This window comes from Anomaloglossus baeobatrachus, chromosome 11 (genome assembly GCF_048569485.1).
Source record: "Anomaloglossus baeobatrachus isolate aAnoBae1 chromosome 11, aAnoBae1.hap1, whole genome shotgun sequence".
NCBI lineage: Eukaryota > Metazoa > Chordata > Amphibia > Anura > Aromobatidae > Anomaloglossus > Anomaloglossus baeobatrachus.
Genome location: NC_134363.1, coordinates 40262974 through 40279559, shown reverse-complemented (window position 1 = coordinate 40279559; position 16586 = coordinate 40262974). Strand labels below are relative to the sequence as shown.

Sequence of the window (16586 nt, the reverse complement as noted above, 5' to 3'; positions counted from 1 at the left end):
TTCTTTACAAACACTCCACATTTTAGGAGGCCAAAAGTAATTGGACAAATAAACCAAACCCAAAAAAAATATTTTTATTTTCAATATTTTGTTGCGAATCCTTTGGAGGCAATCACTGCCTTAAGTCTGGAACCCATGGACATCACCAAACGCTGGGTTTCCTCCTTCTTAATGCTTTGCCAGGCCTTTACAGCCGCAGCCTTCAGGTCTTGCTTGTTTGTGGGTCTTTCCGTCTTAAGTCTGGATTTGAGCAAGTGAAATGCATGCTCAATTGGGTTAAGATCTGGTGATTGACTTGGCCATTGCAGAATGTTCCACTTTTTTGCACTCATGAACTCCTGGGTAGCTTTGGCTGTATGCTTGGGGTCATTGTCCATCTGTACTATGAAGCGCCGTCCGATCAACTTTGCGGCATTTGGCTGAATCTGGGCTGAAAGTATATCCCGGTACACTTCAGAATTCATCCGGCTACTCTTGTCTGCTGTTATGTCATCAATAAACACAAGTGACCCAGTGCCATTGAAAGCCATGCATGCCCATGCCATCACGTTGCCTCCACCATGTTTTACAGAGGATGTGGTGTGCCTTGGATCATGTGCCGTTCCCTTTCTTCTCCAAACTTTTTTCTTCCCATCATTCTGGTACAGGTTGATCTTGGTCTCATCTGTCCATAGAATACTTTTCCAGAACTGAGCTGGCTTCATGAGGTGTTTTTCAGCAAATTTAACTCTGGCCTGTCTATTTTTGGAATTGATGAATGGTTTGCATCTAGATGTGAACCCTTTGTATTTACTTTCATGGAGTCTTCTCTTTACTGTTGACTTAGAGACAGATACACCTACTTCACTGAGAGTGTTCTGGACTTCAGTTGATGTTGTGAACGGGTTCTTCTTCACCAAAGAAAGTATGCGGCGATCATCCACCACTGTTGTCATACGTGGACGCCCAGGCCTTTTTGAGTTCCCAAGCTCACCAGTCAATTCCTTTTTTCTCAGAATGTACCCGACTGTTGATTTTGCTACTCCAAGCATGTCTGCTATCTCTCTGATGGATTTTTTCTTTTTTTTCAGCCTCAGGATGTTCTGCTTCACCTCAATTGAGAGTTCCTTAGACCGCATGTTGTCTGGTCACAGCAACAGCTTCCAAATGCAAAACCACACACCTGTAATCAACCCCAGACCTTTTAACTACTTCATTGATTACAGGTTAACGAGGGAGACGCCTTCAGAGTTAATTGCAGCCCTTAGAGTCCCTTGTCCAATTACTTTTGGTCCCTTGAAAAAGAGGAGGCTATGCATTACAGAGCTATGATTCCTAAACCCTTTCTCCGATTTGGATGTGAAAACTCTCATATTGCAGCTGGGAGTGTGCACTTTCAGCCCATATTATATATATAATTGTATTTCTGAACATGTTTTTGTAAACAGCTAAAATAACAAAACTTGTGTCACTGTCCAAATATTTCTGGACCTAACTGTATATCAGTTTTAATGGCAAAATAAGACAAAATAGGGTGAAAGACAGGGGGCTTAAGGAAAAAATGCCAAAAAATAACCCAGCCCTTCCTCCCTTAAAGGCACAGGCAAGGTTAATCCAATTTTAATTTTCTTTCTGTGCAGCAGAATATTACTATTATTATTACTATTTTATTATTATTATTATTTTTTATTACTATTAGCATTATTATTATTATTAATAATAATAATAATAATAATAATAATAATAAATATTACTATTATTATCCCGAGAGGTAAATTGAAGCTTTTGAGCCCCAATGCAAAATTTTCAACAGGGCACACTCGTAAGGTGAAAGGAACTCTTTCCCCCCCTTCACTCCATGGACCCCCACACCAAGGATAGTTACACCCCTATCTCCCCTCTAGATAGCGCCCTGTTGACCACTGTATATTTTAGACCTGGTAGTCCTAAAATTCAGCCCCATCGGGATATTAGGCGCTGGATCTCCAAAAATCCTCAATTTTTAATGGCACCATTTGGCGTCCCAGCTGCCCTTAATTTCCAAAGTTAGTAAAAAAAGAAGAAAAAAATTATTTATTTCCTCGGAAACAATTCCATGTCTACCCAGAGGTTGTTAGTGATCTGCATTACCATTTCCAACCTGTACCCTAGGGTGGCGCTATTTTTGGAGGAAAAGCAGTCGTGTTCTTCTTAACCTATACAACCCCTTTAAAAACCGATATAGAATACAGAAAATGCCTATTTTTTTGAATTTTTCTTAAAAAATGGAGAAGGATCTGGTATCTTTTGAAGTATCCAGTTCACCATCCGGGCAAGAGAGTACATAGCATAATATGGCATATGTTTACAGGCATGCGGTGCTGCTGCCGGTGTTCAATGACGTTCAGTGCTCATACTTTTATTTTAATGTATGGCATTATGACTAGTAATGATATATTGTGTCCGCGCGGTACAGCACATAATGCTCGGAGGATTATTGCAGTGTGAATCAGGCAGGCGACATGATGGGAAGGCTGCGAGCATGAACTGATGCATATACGGTAGGTGAGTGGGTGATTAAACCGCCCTTTGTTATACAATGTGAATCAGCTGAGTTCTCATGAAAATGCCCATAAAAGCAGCAAAGCTTTGCCATGTCTAGGTCTGAGGATGCAAATAGCCACAGAGAGGACGAGGACGTGAACTTTAGCATCACCTAATAGATGTAGCAATCCTAAAAGTCAATATCAACCCTTTAAAAGGCCTTGCCTCTTGACTTAGGATGACAAGTGAAGCAAGAATCTCCATTTGCAGACCCTTGTTTCGGGGGTTTTGCCCATCATCAGTGCAAAGCAAGAAAAAGCAGTTTGGAAGGGGAAGAAGCCTTAGATAGGGGGTCTAAGTTAGGCTAGGTTCACATTTCCGTTGTTGTTCATCAGTCACATGCGTTGCTTGACGTTTGTGACTGATGCGTTGTACAACGGATGACAAGAATTAGAATTCATTGTCGGACTCCGTTGTAAAAGGTGAGAGAGAGAAGTATCGGCTGATCGCTCCACTTGCTCGGGAACCCAGTTCTCGTAACTAGTGATGATCGGGCACTACCATGCTCGGGTGCTCGGTAGTTATAACTAGTGATGAGTGAGCACTACCATGCTCGGGTGCTCAGTACTCGTAACTAGTGATGAGCGGGCACTACCATGCTCAGGTGCTCAGTACTCGTAACTAGTGATGAGCGGGCACTACCATGCTCGGGTGCTCTGTACTCGTAACTAGTGATGAGTCGGCACTACCATACTCGGGTGCTCGGTACTGGTAACTAGTGATGAGCGAGCGGGCACTACCATGCTCAGGTGCTCAGAACTCGTAACTAGTGATGAGTGAGCACTACCATGCTCAGGTGCTCAGTACTTGTAACTAGTGATGAGTGAGCACTACCATGCTCGGCTGCTCAGTACTCGTAACTGGTGATGAGTGAGCACTACCATGCTCAGGTGCTCAGTACTCGTAACTAGTGATGAGTGGGCACTACCATGCTCGGGTGCTCAGTACTGGTAACTAGTGATGAGCGGGCACTACCATGCTCGGGTGCTCAGTACTCGTAACTAGTGATGAGTGGGCACTACCATGCTCAGGTGCTCAGTACTCGTAACTAGTGATGAGCGGGTACTACCATGCTCGGGTGCTCAGTACTCGTAACTAGTGATGAGTGGGCACTACCATGCTCGGGTGCTCTGTACTCGTAACTAGTGATGAGCGGGCAATACCATGCTCGGGTGCTCAGTACTCGTAACTAGTGATGAGCGAGCACTACCATGCTCGGGTGCTCAGTACTCGTAACTAGTGATGAGCAGGCACTACCATGCTCGGGTGCTCAGTACTCGTAACTAGTGATGAGTGAGCACTACCATGCTCGGGTGCTCGGTACTCGTAACTAGTGATGAGCAGGCACTACCATGCTCGGGTGCTCAGTACTCGTAACTAGTGATGAGCAGGCACTACCATGCTCGGGTGCTCAGTACTCGTAACTAGTAATCAGTGGGCACTACCATGCTCAGGTGCTCAGTTTTCGTAACTAGTGATGAGCGGGCACTACCATGCTCAGGTGCTCAGTACTCGTAACTAGTGATGAGCGAGCACTACCATGCTCGGGTGCTCAGTACTCGTAACTAGTGATGAGTGAGCACTACCATGCTCGGGTGCTCAGTACTCGTAACTAGTGATGAGCGGGCACTACCATGCTCAGGTGCTCAGTACTCGTAACTAGTGATGAGTGGGCACTACCATGCTCAGGTGCTCAGTACTCGTAACTAGTGATGAGTGAGCACTACCATGCTCAGGTGCTCAGTACTGGTAACTAGTGATGAGCGGGCACTACCATGCTCAGGTGCTCAGTACTCGTAACTAGTGATGAGTGAGCACTACCATGCTCAGGTGCTCAGTACTCGTAACTAGTGATGAGTGAGCACTACCATGCTCAGGTGCTCAGTACTCGTAAGTAGTGATGAGCGGGCACTACCATGCTCGGGTGCTCAGTACTGGTAAGTAGTGATGAGCGGGCACTACCATGCTCAGGTGCTCAGTACTCGTAACTAGTGATGAGTGGGCACTACCATGCTCAGGTGCTCAGTACTCGTAACTAGTGACGAGTGAGCACTACCATGCTCAGGTGCTCAGTACTCGTAAGTAGTGATGAGCGGGCACTACCATGCTCGGGTGCTCAGTACTCGTAAGTAGTGATGAGCGGGCACTACAGTGCTCGGGGGCTCAGTACTTGTAACTAGTGCTCATCATTATTAACGGGTACCGAGCACCCGAGCATGGTAGTGCCCGCTCATCACTAGTTACCAGTACTGACCACCCGAGCATGGTAGTGCCCGCTCATCACTAGTTACGAGTACTGAGCACCTGAGCATGGTAGTGCCCGCTCATCACTAGTTACGAGTACTGAGCACCCGAGCATGGTAGTGCCCGCTCATCACTAGTTACGAGTACTGAGCACCCGAGCATGGTAGTGCCCGCTCATCACTAGTTACGAGTACTGAGCACACGAGCATGGTAGTGCCCGCTCATCACTAGTTACGAGTACTGAGCACCCGAGCATGGTAGTGCCCGCTCATCACTAGTTACCAGTACTGACCACCCGAGCATGGTAGTGCCCGCTCATCACTAGTTACGAGTACTGAGCACCTGAGCATGGTAGTGCCCGCTCATCACTAGTTACGAGTACTGAGCACCCGAGCATGGTAGTGCCCGCTCATCACTAGTTACGAGTACTGAGCAACCGAGCATGGTAGTGCCCGCTCATCACTAGTTACGAGTACTGAGCACCCGAGCATGGTAGTGCCCGCTCATCACTAGTTACGAGTACTGAGCACCCGAGCATGGTAGTGCCCGCTCATCACTAGTTACGAGTACTGAGCACCCGAGCATGGTAGTGAAGGATGAGTGAATAACAACTAGCTTTAGCCAGAGATCCGACCATTGGGATTTGTAGCAATCGGTAGGCAGTCATGCACAGTTTGGCTCCATTCATTGTTGGCTTGTGTTCAGGAGTCTCATAAGAGTAAATGGAAGTTATCTCCTATCCCATTAAAAGGGGATAACTACCAATTACGAATACCCCTTAAAATAAAGTGGTGGAACCGTTAGAGCATCCAACAACTGCAGGCTTATGCCGGGGAGGGACAATCTTGTCAGATAGGAGATGGCGCTACATTCTAGACTATATTGTATGATCTTTTTTTATTTTTTGCCTTGTTGTTTGTTTGCTATCCTCCATGTGGATGATGATATATTTAATTTCTGTCTGTCCCAAGTAAAATAGTTCATTCTCACACGATGTCTGAGTGATTGCGCTGAAGGCTGAAACATGACGAGAAATCCAACTGTAGATAACCATAATCAGACAACTGTTTCAGGACTTCTTGTCCCTTCTCGGGACAGAATGAAGTACAAATTTCAAGACTCCAAACACCAACAAAATCTCCTTAGCGTGAACCAGTTCCCCTCCCCCACAGATCTGGATCAAAATCCTTCCATCCAGCCAACTAATATCCCACTCTGTTCCGATGATGGGCAAGAAAACCAAAAACGCTGTCTGGATTGGCTAATATCCATAGTCATGTTTTAAATCTTTCTTATGGGTCAGATATTGACTTAAAGGATAGTTCCCAAGAGTTTGTACAACAGAGAGATTTCTTCCTTCAGAACAAGATCTCCTTTGCATACATTCCAACACTCCATAACCTCGAAGAGGTGTACCAAGGACATCCCATCCAGCCAACAACCAACCAGGACCTTTCTCTGCCCTGATGTTGGGCCAGAACCTCAACATGGTTGACTTGGATGCTATCCCTAAGTCATGTTCATGGCTATTTGTTGAGTCATGTGCTTACTTACTGGGTAGATAATGGAGATGGTGTGAATAGATTCTCTGGAGTTGGTCTAGAAGCCACATCGGTAATCTGTGGCCACCAGATGGGAACCATGAGAATTGCATTGCACCTGACATCATCCTTGGTTCTTCTCCCTGGTGGGATGTCACACATGTGCCGTCATGACAGGTTGGCCAAAGAAGAGCAGGAAGGAGGTTGTTCTCAAGGCTCCTGCCCGACAGCCACAGAGTACTGACATGGCTATTACCGGGCCCTACGAATTGATATGCACCATCTTCAGTAGATACTGATAGTTGGTACTAGAACATTCTTCGTTCTCGCGGAGGGCTATTTTTGCATATTCTCCTATAAGACTATATGAAGTTATTTCTTAAACCTCACAAGGGAATCCATTATAGGCATCTGTATATGTATAAGAATAGTTGCTTTTGTAGCCACCACTTCCTTAGGATCCGGTAAGCCAAACCTTCGACTCCGACTCTACAGCCCTGCTTAATCTGATTCAAGTTGGTTTCCAAAAAGTATCCAAGATTTGTTCTTTTTTTGCGCGCAAAATACCTAAAAAAGGAATACAAACTACAAGGTCACAAATAGACACATAAAAGTGCACAAGTCTACTGTGCCTCATGAATTGTCCTTCTCCGAGGTGGAACATTTTGGGTGCATTGATCAAGGCAATGGCCAATGGTCTGCAAAACGCTAAAAAGACCATTGGTTATTATTGGCTTTTGATGAAACTATGGTCTTTTTCTTACTCTGATATGAAAATTTGTTAACAATTTGTTCCCGCGATGTGTTTGGCGGCATTGTGCCGTGATTTTCCATATGTTTGACTCATGGAGGTAAGTGCAGACATCTGGATGTTGAGCTCAATGTCAATGTGCACGAATCTGTAGACAGCTGTGCTGGCACTGGATTTAGTGACCGCTTTATTAATATTAAGTGCCGCCAAGTTGGTTTTGACTTTTGGAAAGTCTGTGCATAATACTGCTCTGAATATGTTTTAACCTGTCTGAGTCTTCAGATTTCTGCCATGTAGTAGATTCATCATTTCTGATTATTATTTTTATTTACTACCTGTATTATCCGGCGTTGCCTGGGAAAGTAACAAAGCCTCTCTTTGTCTGTCTGTCTCTCTCTCTCTCCCTCTCTCCCTTTCTCCCACTCTCCCACTCTCTCTCTCTCTTTTTCCCACTCTCCCTCTCTCCCACTTCCTTTTTCTCTCTCCCACTCTCTCTCTCCTTTCCCTCTCTCCCACTCTCTCTCTCCTTTCCCTCTCTCCCACTCTCCCGTTCCCTCCTGCTTTCCCACTCTCTCTCCCTCTCTCTGTCTCTCTTTCCCTCTCTCTGCCTCTCTTTCCCTCTCTCCCACTCTCCCTCTCTTTCCTACTCTCCCTCTCGGTCTCTCTCCCACTCTCTCACTCTCCCTCTCACCACCAAAATTCTCTTTCTATCTGTGGGTCTCTTTCTGTCTGTATGTCTCTTTGTGTGTCTCGTGTGTGTGTGTGTGTGTGTGTGTCTTTCTGTGTATATGTCTCATTCTGTCTGTGTCTCTTTTTTTTGTCTGTCTCTTTCTGTGTGTCTCTCTTTGTGTGTGTCTCTTTCTGTGTGTGTCTCTTTGTGTGTGTGTGTGTGTGTGTCTCTCTTTGTGTGTGTCTCCTCATGTGTATCATTGTCTGTGTCTCTTTCTGTGTGTGTCTCTTTCTGTGTGTCTCTTTCTGTGTGTGTCTCTTTATGTGTGTGTGTGTGTGTCTCCTCATGTATATCTCTGTCTGTGTATCTTTCAGTGTCTCTTTCTGTGTGTGTGTCTCTTTCTGTCTGTGTGTCTCTTTATGTGTGTGCCTCCTTTGTCTGTGTCTCTTTCTGTGTATGTGTCACTTTCTGTGTATGTGTCACTCTCTATCTGTGTGTCTCTTCATGTGTGCCTGTGTGTGTGTCTCCTCATGTATATCTCTGTCTGTGTCTCTTTCAGTGGTGTGTTTTTCTGTGTGTGTCTCTTTCTGTGTATGTGTCTCTTTCTGTTTGTGTGGGTCCCTTTGTGTCTCTTTCTCTCTGCATAATAGGAATCTATAATAACAGATACATTCCCAGCTCTATTGACTTTAATATAAGCAGGTTTTTTGGTGAATAACTGTAAAGTGTGGAGTTAAATTTTCACTTCAAATCTTGTTCCCTGGGTCACATGAGGCGTCTGTGCAAAATTTTGTGATTGTAAATCTGACTTTGCGGATTCCTTTAGCGGACATATACACACACACACACATACATATATATATATATATATATATATATATATATATATATATATATATATATATATATATATATATATATATACACACACACAGACTCTGCTTTATATTACATTTTTAGAGCACTGTTGATTCCATTGATTGGATCCATCTCATTTTTGATTGACATCTTCTCTTTTTGATGGGACTCTACAAAATCAAGTTGCTTTTTCCAGTAGGATGGGGCTAATTATAATATGGCCAAAATATGATACAGCTCAGTCTGATTATCTTGAAGGGGATGTCGAGTACCAATATATTGACGACGTTTTCCTAGATTAACTCGTCAACCATGGTGTTATTTGAAGATCATGGACCCCAATGCAAAAGCTCCAATTGGGCTCTCAATTATTACAAGTTTTTAATAATATTGGTCTTCTCATATTAGACAAAGGGACCTTTTGGGCCCCCTAAGCATCAGGGCTGGGGTGTGATTGCAACCCCTCCAGTGATTGTAGTTACGCTCCTTCTCCCCAGTATCAAATTAGTGGGGGGGTTCCCTACCAATTAGTTGATCGTGGGGGGGGCTAGTTTCAAATCCCCACTTTGATCACTCCTGGATAATCCATTTAGGACTACGCTCGATTTGGTCATCTCAAGTCCTTCTGGCAATCAACCATTATGTTCTCCAAGTCTCCAGAGACAAGACTCTTCACCCTCTCGGTTCATTTGACCCAAAATTGTCCAGTAAAAACTAAGTAATTTCATACAGTTTTTTTTTTTTTTTTTTTAACAAACGCAACAATTTTTGTTTTTTATAGTTTTGGCAGATAAAATAATTTTTTCCTCCCTTTTTTTATGACAGATTTTAATGCTTTTTTCTGATTTTTTTTTTTCAGAGGTAAATTTTGGAAAAAAATAAAATAAAAAAGAGACATTTTTATAGTTCTACAAACTTTTTTGTAATCTTTATTCTTACGAATTTTTGAAAAATCTGCACTGAAATAAGGTATTGCAATGGTCTACTTATTATTTGTATACTTATTTTTTTCGTTTTTTGCTTATTTTGGTAATTTTGATACTTATGATATATAGATGGAGATGAGCGTGTGACGCATGGCCACGGATTGAGTTGGCATGGAAGTCTTTTTTTTTTTTGGATTCTAATACTTTTTTTTACGTATTTATAAATATATTTGTTTATCGTAATATGCCCTTCATGATTTCATAGAAGACATCTAGTTGATATTCTGGAGTTTTCCATATGACCACCTTGAAGGAGTTCTGTGAATTCAGAAAACCCCTGTCTCTCGGCTGTATTTTGTTGAAAATTTTTTTGGGTTTACTCACCCTCCCCAGGTCTAACACTGAGCTTCCATCACTGATCCCGATGTCTGTTATTATCTGGAGCACTGACATCACATTAGCGGCGCTGCAACCAATCAGTGAGATCAAAATCTCTGCCCAAGTATACAGGACCACCCACTCAGAACCGCTGAGCTCACTGATTGATAGCAGTGGTGTTGACGTAATGCCAGCACTGCAGACAATAACCTACACCTGGATCAGTGGCAGAGACTGGACCCATGGAGGGTGCATAAAACAGTTTGTTTTAAAATAAACTGCAGCTGGGGAAAACGGGTTTTCCAAAGCTGGAGAACCTTTTTAACTCTCTTAAGTTCCCTCCTTTATCATATGTCTAGCCAATCTTTCCTTCCTAACAAATTGTCCATTGTTGATACATTTTTTGGGGGGTCTGGGAATTATCATACTGTTTGGGGGGGCTGTAGGACGATCATGCTGTTTGGGGGGCTTTAGTGACCACCAAGCTGTATGGGAGGCCGTGAGACCATCATGCTGTGTGGGATGGCTGTGTAGGGCATCATGCTGTGTGTGAGGCTTTGGGAGCTATCATACTGTTTGGAGGGCTGTGGGGACCATCTTATTGTTTGGGGGCTGTGGGAAGATTATACTTTTTGAGGGGCTTTGAAGACCATCATACTGTTTGTGGGGCTCTGGCGACTTCCATACTGAGTTGGGGGCTCTGGGGACTGTCATGCTGGGTGAGGAGCTCTGGGAACTATCCTAATGTTTGGAGGGCTTTTCAGACTATCATACTCTGTGTGTGGCTCTGAGGACTATCATACTGTGTCGGTGCTCTTAGGGCTATCATTATGTATGGGTGTCCTGGGGCTGCCATAATGTTGGGGGACTATCATACTATGTGGGGGGCTCTGAACACTATCATACTATGTGTGGGGGGGCTTTGGAAACTATCTTACTATGTGGGGAACTCTAAGGACTATCATACTTTATGGGGGGTGGGGGGGGCTCTGAGGATGATCATACTGTGTGAGGGGCTCTGGGGAATTTCATACTGTGTGGGGAGCTTTGAGGACTATCATATTGTGTGGGGGGGCTCTGGGGAATTTCATCCTGTGTGGGGGGCTCTGGGGACTTTCATACTGTGTGGGGGGCTTTGGGGACTCACATACTGTGTGGAGGCTCTGGGGAATTTTATACTGTGTGGGCGGCTCTGGGGACTATCATGCTGTGTGGGGGGCTCTGGGGACTATCATACTGTGTGGAAGGCTCTAGGGACTGTCATACTGTGTGGGGGGCTCTGAGGACTCTCATACTGTGTGGGGAGCTCTGGGGACTATCATGCTGTGTGGGGGGCTCTGGGGACTATCATACTGTGTGGAAGGCTCTAGGGACTGTCATACTCTGTGGGGGGCTCTGAGGACTCTCATACTGTGTGGGGAACTTTGCGGACTATCATACTGTGGGGGGCTTTGCGGACTATCATACTGTGTGGGGGGCTCTGGGGACTATCATATTGTGTGTGGGGGGGGCTTTGGAAACTCTCATACTGGCTGGGGTCTGTTTAGAATATCATACTGTATGGGGGCACTGGGGAATTTCATACTGTGTGGGGGGCTCTGGGGAATTTCATACTGTGTGGGGGGCTTTGCGGATTCTCATACTGTGTGGGGGGCTTTGCGGACTTTCATACTTTGGGGGGGCTGGGCTCTGGGGACTATCATACTGTGTGTGGGGCTCTGGGGAATATCATACTGTGTGGGGGGCTCTGGGGAATATCATACTGTGTGGGGGGCTCTGGGGAATATCATACTGTGTGTGGGGGCTCTAGGGACTGTCATACTGTGTGGGGGGCTCTGTGGACTTTCATGCTGTGTGGGGGGCTTTGCGGACTATCATACTGTGTGGGGAGCTCTCGGGACTCTCATATTGTGGGGGGGGGCTCTGGGGGCTTAGAAAGTTTTATTTAAAATTATACTTTTATTTTTCTTAGTCTTTAAGTGTTACTGATTTCTGAGAAAAATGAATAAATAATCCATCGCGTCTGCTGCATATACAAAATGTTTCTTTTAATGATATTCTAGGAAATGAAACCCTTCGAGGACCACGCTGCGGTCATTGCAATTACTTCTATTGACATGTTAAAAATGACATTCCTTCTCCCGTCGATACGGCCCCTTCTTTATTACACTTTTTCGCCTTCGCTCAAACCTGCTTAGTTCTCCTATTACTACAGCTGCTCATTACCCATTCTGTAAGGTCAAATCCTACCTCTCGAGATCTCAAAAAAATGCTGGTCTCATCAGATATTCAGAATCTCGGTCTTCTGCATTAAAAGCATTGACTTGCAAACTTGCTTGTCCGTGGAGATCTGGCGCTTTCCCTTTTGTCAGCCTATATTATCAGATCCGATCATATCGTGAGTCTATTTCTTTTTTTTTTTCCCTGACTAGTGGAGAGGATAGGGGGGGAAACAAGTCATCTGAACCTTCCGATTTCAATCTAAAGTGTATGGAAGAGTCTTGACTCTCGGGAAAATTAAGGATCGGGCATATTGGATTTCAACATGCCCCATCCTTTGTTCCGATGGGAGATAAGCCACTAAAATGTAAGAGTCCTTGGATAACAAGAAGAACGAAGAGGAAAATGAATGCAACAATCCAAGAGCTTATCAGAATAGCAGACTTTTCAACTACAGTTATTATTATGGGGAAGGGGGGATATTTTTCCTACATACATCCAAGTTCCTATAATTAATTCCATTAAAGTACACAGCGGTCGGCCTATTTTAGCTGCCGTATGGTGATGCAAGAGAACAATAGATTAAACGCAACAGTTCATGTTTCAATATGTTAGTATGTTAAGAAATTAAAATTTCTATGTGTAAATATATCCTGGTATATATATAGGAGATGGGGTCCAGCTGTTAACTATGGGAGGAATATTATTTAAAGGGTAGTAAATTACTCAGAATGGATCAGTCAGTCTACTAGTAGAAAGACAGAGTTCTATGTTACCGGCAGTCATGCTTGGCAGAAAGATTAGTAAAGGCAGGAGCTTAAAGAGGATGTCATCAGGTCAAAACTGGACAGTTTTTACTCTTATTCTATTCCTGCTGTTCCCCTGAGGAAGCATTTTTTTTTCTTTAAAATCCATCATAAGGTTCCAGAGAAATAAACCTTTTTAAACATTCCAGGATCCTCGGGGGAGTGTCTTTAGGCTCCTCTGCATTATTCTGTGAGAAACGCCCCTCTGGAAAAGATCATACAAAGTAGCAGAAAAAGGATTATATCTCTGGAGTGTAGCATGTTAAGGAATTAAATTTCTATGTGTAAAGTGTATATATATATATATATATATATATATATATATATATATATATATATACACCGCTCGAAAAAATTAAGGGGACACTTAAACAACAAAATGGTACTTTAGTGATCCCTTTATTTTTTTTAGCAGTGTATATGTATATATACATATGCATATATATGTGTGTGTATATATGCGTATATGTGTGTATGTATGTGTATGTATATATATATGTATATGTATATATATATATATATCTCTATATATGAGTGGGGGGTCCAATTGTTAGCTATGAACTATGGAACAAACATTTTTGAAAGAGTAGTAAATTGCTAAAAGTGGATCAGTCAGTCTACTAGTAGAAAAATAGAGTTCTATGTTCCCGGACTTCATGCTCGGCAGAAAAATCAGTAACGGCAGGAGCTTAAAGAGGACATTATCAGGTCAAAAGTTGCCAATTTTTACTGTTAGGCTATGTGCGCACGTTGCGTAAATACATGCAGTTACGCTGCGCTTTGTAGCGCAGCGTAACTGCATGCGTCCTGCGTCCCCTGCACAGTCTATGGGAGATTGTGCAGGGGCCGTGCGCACGTGGCGTTTTAGAGCGCAGCGCTTAGGCTGCTGCCGAAGCGCTGCGTTCTAAGAAGTGACATGTCACTTCTTCCGTGGGCTTTGCCGGCAGCTCCTGCTCTGTCTATGGCGCATGGAATCGGCTTTTTTTTTTTTTTTTTCACTACGGACATTTCTGCAGCGATTTAAAGCGCACATGTGCTCTTCAGATCGCTGCAGAAATTTCTGCAGTGACTGTACGCAACGTGCGCACATAGCCTTATTCTATTCCTGCTGTTCCCCTGAGGAATCAGTTTTTTTATTTTTTAAAATTCATCATACGGTTCCAGAGAAATAGACTTTTTTAATCTTTTCAAGATCCTCGAGGGCGTGTCTTTAGGCTCCTCTGCATTATTCTGTGAGAAACGCCCCTCTGGAAAAGATCATACAAAGTAGCAGTAAATAAAAAGGAATATATATCTCTGGAGTGTAGCATGTTAAGGATCTAAATTTCTATGTGTAAAGTGTAAATATATGCTGGTATATATATAATATATATATATATATATATATATATATATATATATATATATATATATATATGAGATGAGGATCCAGCTGTTAGCTACGGGAGGAACATTATTTAAAGCGGAGTAAATTACTCAGAATGGATCAGTCAGTATACTAGTAGAAAGACAGAGTTCTATGTTCCCAGCCTTCATGCTTGGCAGAAAGATCAGTAAAGGCAGGAACTTAAAGAGGACATTATCAGGTCAAAACTGGCCAATTTTAACTCTTATTTTGTCCCTGCTGTTCCCCTGAGTAATCCGTTTTCTTAAATCCTTCACATGGTTGCAGAGATATAGACCTTTTTATCTTCACAGGATCCTCAGGGGCGTGTCTTTAGGCTCTTATACAGTACAATATTCTGTCAGTAACGCCCCTTTGGAAAACACCATACAAAGTAGCAGTAAATAAAAAGGATTATATCTCTGGAACCATAACGCGGATTTAAAAATAAATAAATTAGAATACTCTGAGGAGCAGCAAAATAACATAACATAAAATACCTGGACTCAATGGAACTTGTATTTTTCTTGTAGCATGTTGAAGAATTAAATTCCTATGTGTAAATATATACTGGTGTATATATATATATATATATATATATATATATATATATAATATACAGTTAGGTCCAGAAATATTTGGACAGTGACACAATTTTGGCGAGTTGGGCTCTGCATGCCACCACATTGGATTTGAAATGAAACCTCTACAACAGAATTCAAGTGCAGATTGTAACGTTTAATTTGAAGGTTTGAACAAAAATATCTGATAGAAATTGTAGGAATTGTCACATTTCTTTACAAACACTCCACATTTTAGGAGGTCAAAAGTAATTGGACAAATAAACCAAACCCAAACAAAATATTTTTATTTTCAATATTTTGTTGCGAATCCTTTGGAGGCAATCACTGCCTTAAGTCTGGAACCCATGGACATCACCAAACGCTGGGTTTCCTCCTTCTTAATGCTTTGCCAGGCCTTTACAGCCGCAGCCTTCAGGTCTTGCTTGTTTGTGGGTCTTTCCGTCTTAAGTCTGGATTTGAGCAAGTGAAATGCATGCTCAATTGGGTTAAGATCTGGTGATTGACTTGGCCATTGAAGAATGTTCCACTTTTTTGCACTCATGAACTCCTGGGTAGCTTTGGCTGTATGCTTGGGGTCATTGTCCATCTGTACTATGAAGCGCCGTCCGATCAACTTTGCGGCATTTGGCTGAATCTGGGCTGAAAGTATATCCCGGTACACTTCAGAATTCATCCGGCTACTCTTGTCTGCTGTTATGTCATCAATAAACACAAGTGACCCAGTGCCATTGAAAGCCATGCATGCCCATGCCATCACGTTGCCTCCACCATGTTTTACAGAGGATGTGGTGTGCCTTGGATCATGTGCCGTTCCCTTTCTTCTCCAAACTTTTTTCTTCCCATCATTCTGGTACAGGTTGATCTTGGTCTCATCTGTCCATAGAATACTTTTCCAGAACTGAGCCGGCTTCATGAGGTGTTTTTCAGCAAATGTAACTCTGGCCTGTCTATTTTTGGAATTGATGAATGGTTTGCATCTAGATGTGAACCCTTTGTATTTACTTTCATGGAGTCTTCTCTTTACTGTTGACTTAGAGACAGATACACCTACTTCACTGAGAGTGTTCTGGACTTCAGTTGATGTTGTGAACGGGTTCTTCTTCACCAAAGAAAGTATGCGGCGATCATCCACCACTGTTGTCATCCGTGGACGCCCAGGCCTTTTTGAGTTCCCAAGCTCACCAGTCAATTCCTTTTTTCTCAGAATGTACCCGACTGTTGATTTTGCTACTCCAAGCATGTCTGCTATCTCTCTGATGGATTTTTTCTTTTTTTTTCAGCCTCAGGATGTTCTGCTTCACCTCAATTGAGAGTTCCTTAGACCGCATGTTGTCTGGTCACAGCAACAGCTTCCAAATGCAAAACCACACACCTGTAATCAACCCCAGACCTTTTAACTACTTCATTGATTACAGGTTAACGAGGGAGACGCCTTCAGAGTTAATTGCAGCCCTTAGAGTCCCTTGTCCAATTACTTTTGGTCCCTTGAAAAAGAGGAGGCTATGCATTACAGAGCTATGATTCCTAAACCCTTTCTCCGATTTGGATGTGAAAACTCTCATATTGCAGCTGGGAGTGTGCACTTTCAGCCCATATTATATATAGAATTGTATTTCTGAACATGTTTTTGTAAACAGCTAAAATAACAAAACTTGTGTCACT

General features: G+C 43.0%; 1 protein-coding gene across 1 annotated transcript in view; it reads left to right on the top strand.

Annotated features, from left to right (window-relative positions):
• The first annotated feature begins 5830 nt into the window (after nucleotides 1-5830).
• SHANK1 (SH3 and multiple ankyrin repeat domains 1) overlaps nucleotides 5831-16586 on the top strand; it is a 62228-nt gene continuing 51472 nt past the window's right edge. The window contains exon 1 of the mRNA XM_075327237.1: nucleotides 5831-6036. Coding sequence (XP_075183352.1) covers nucleotides 5831-6036 — 206 coding nt within the window. The remainder of the gene's footprint in view (nucleotides 6037-16586) is intronic.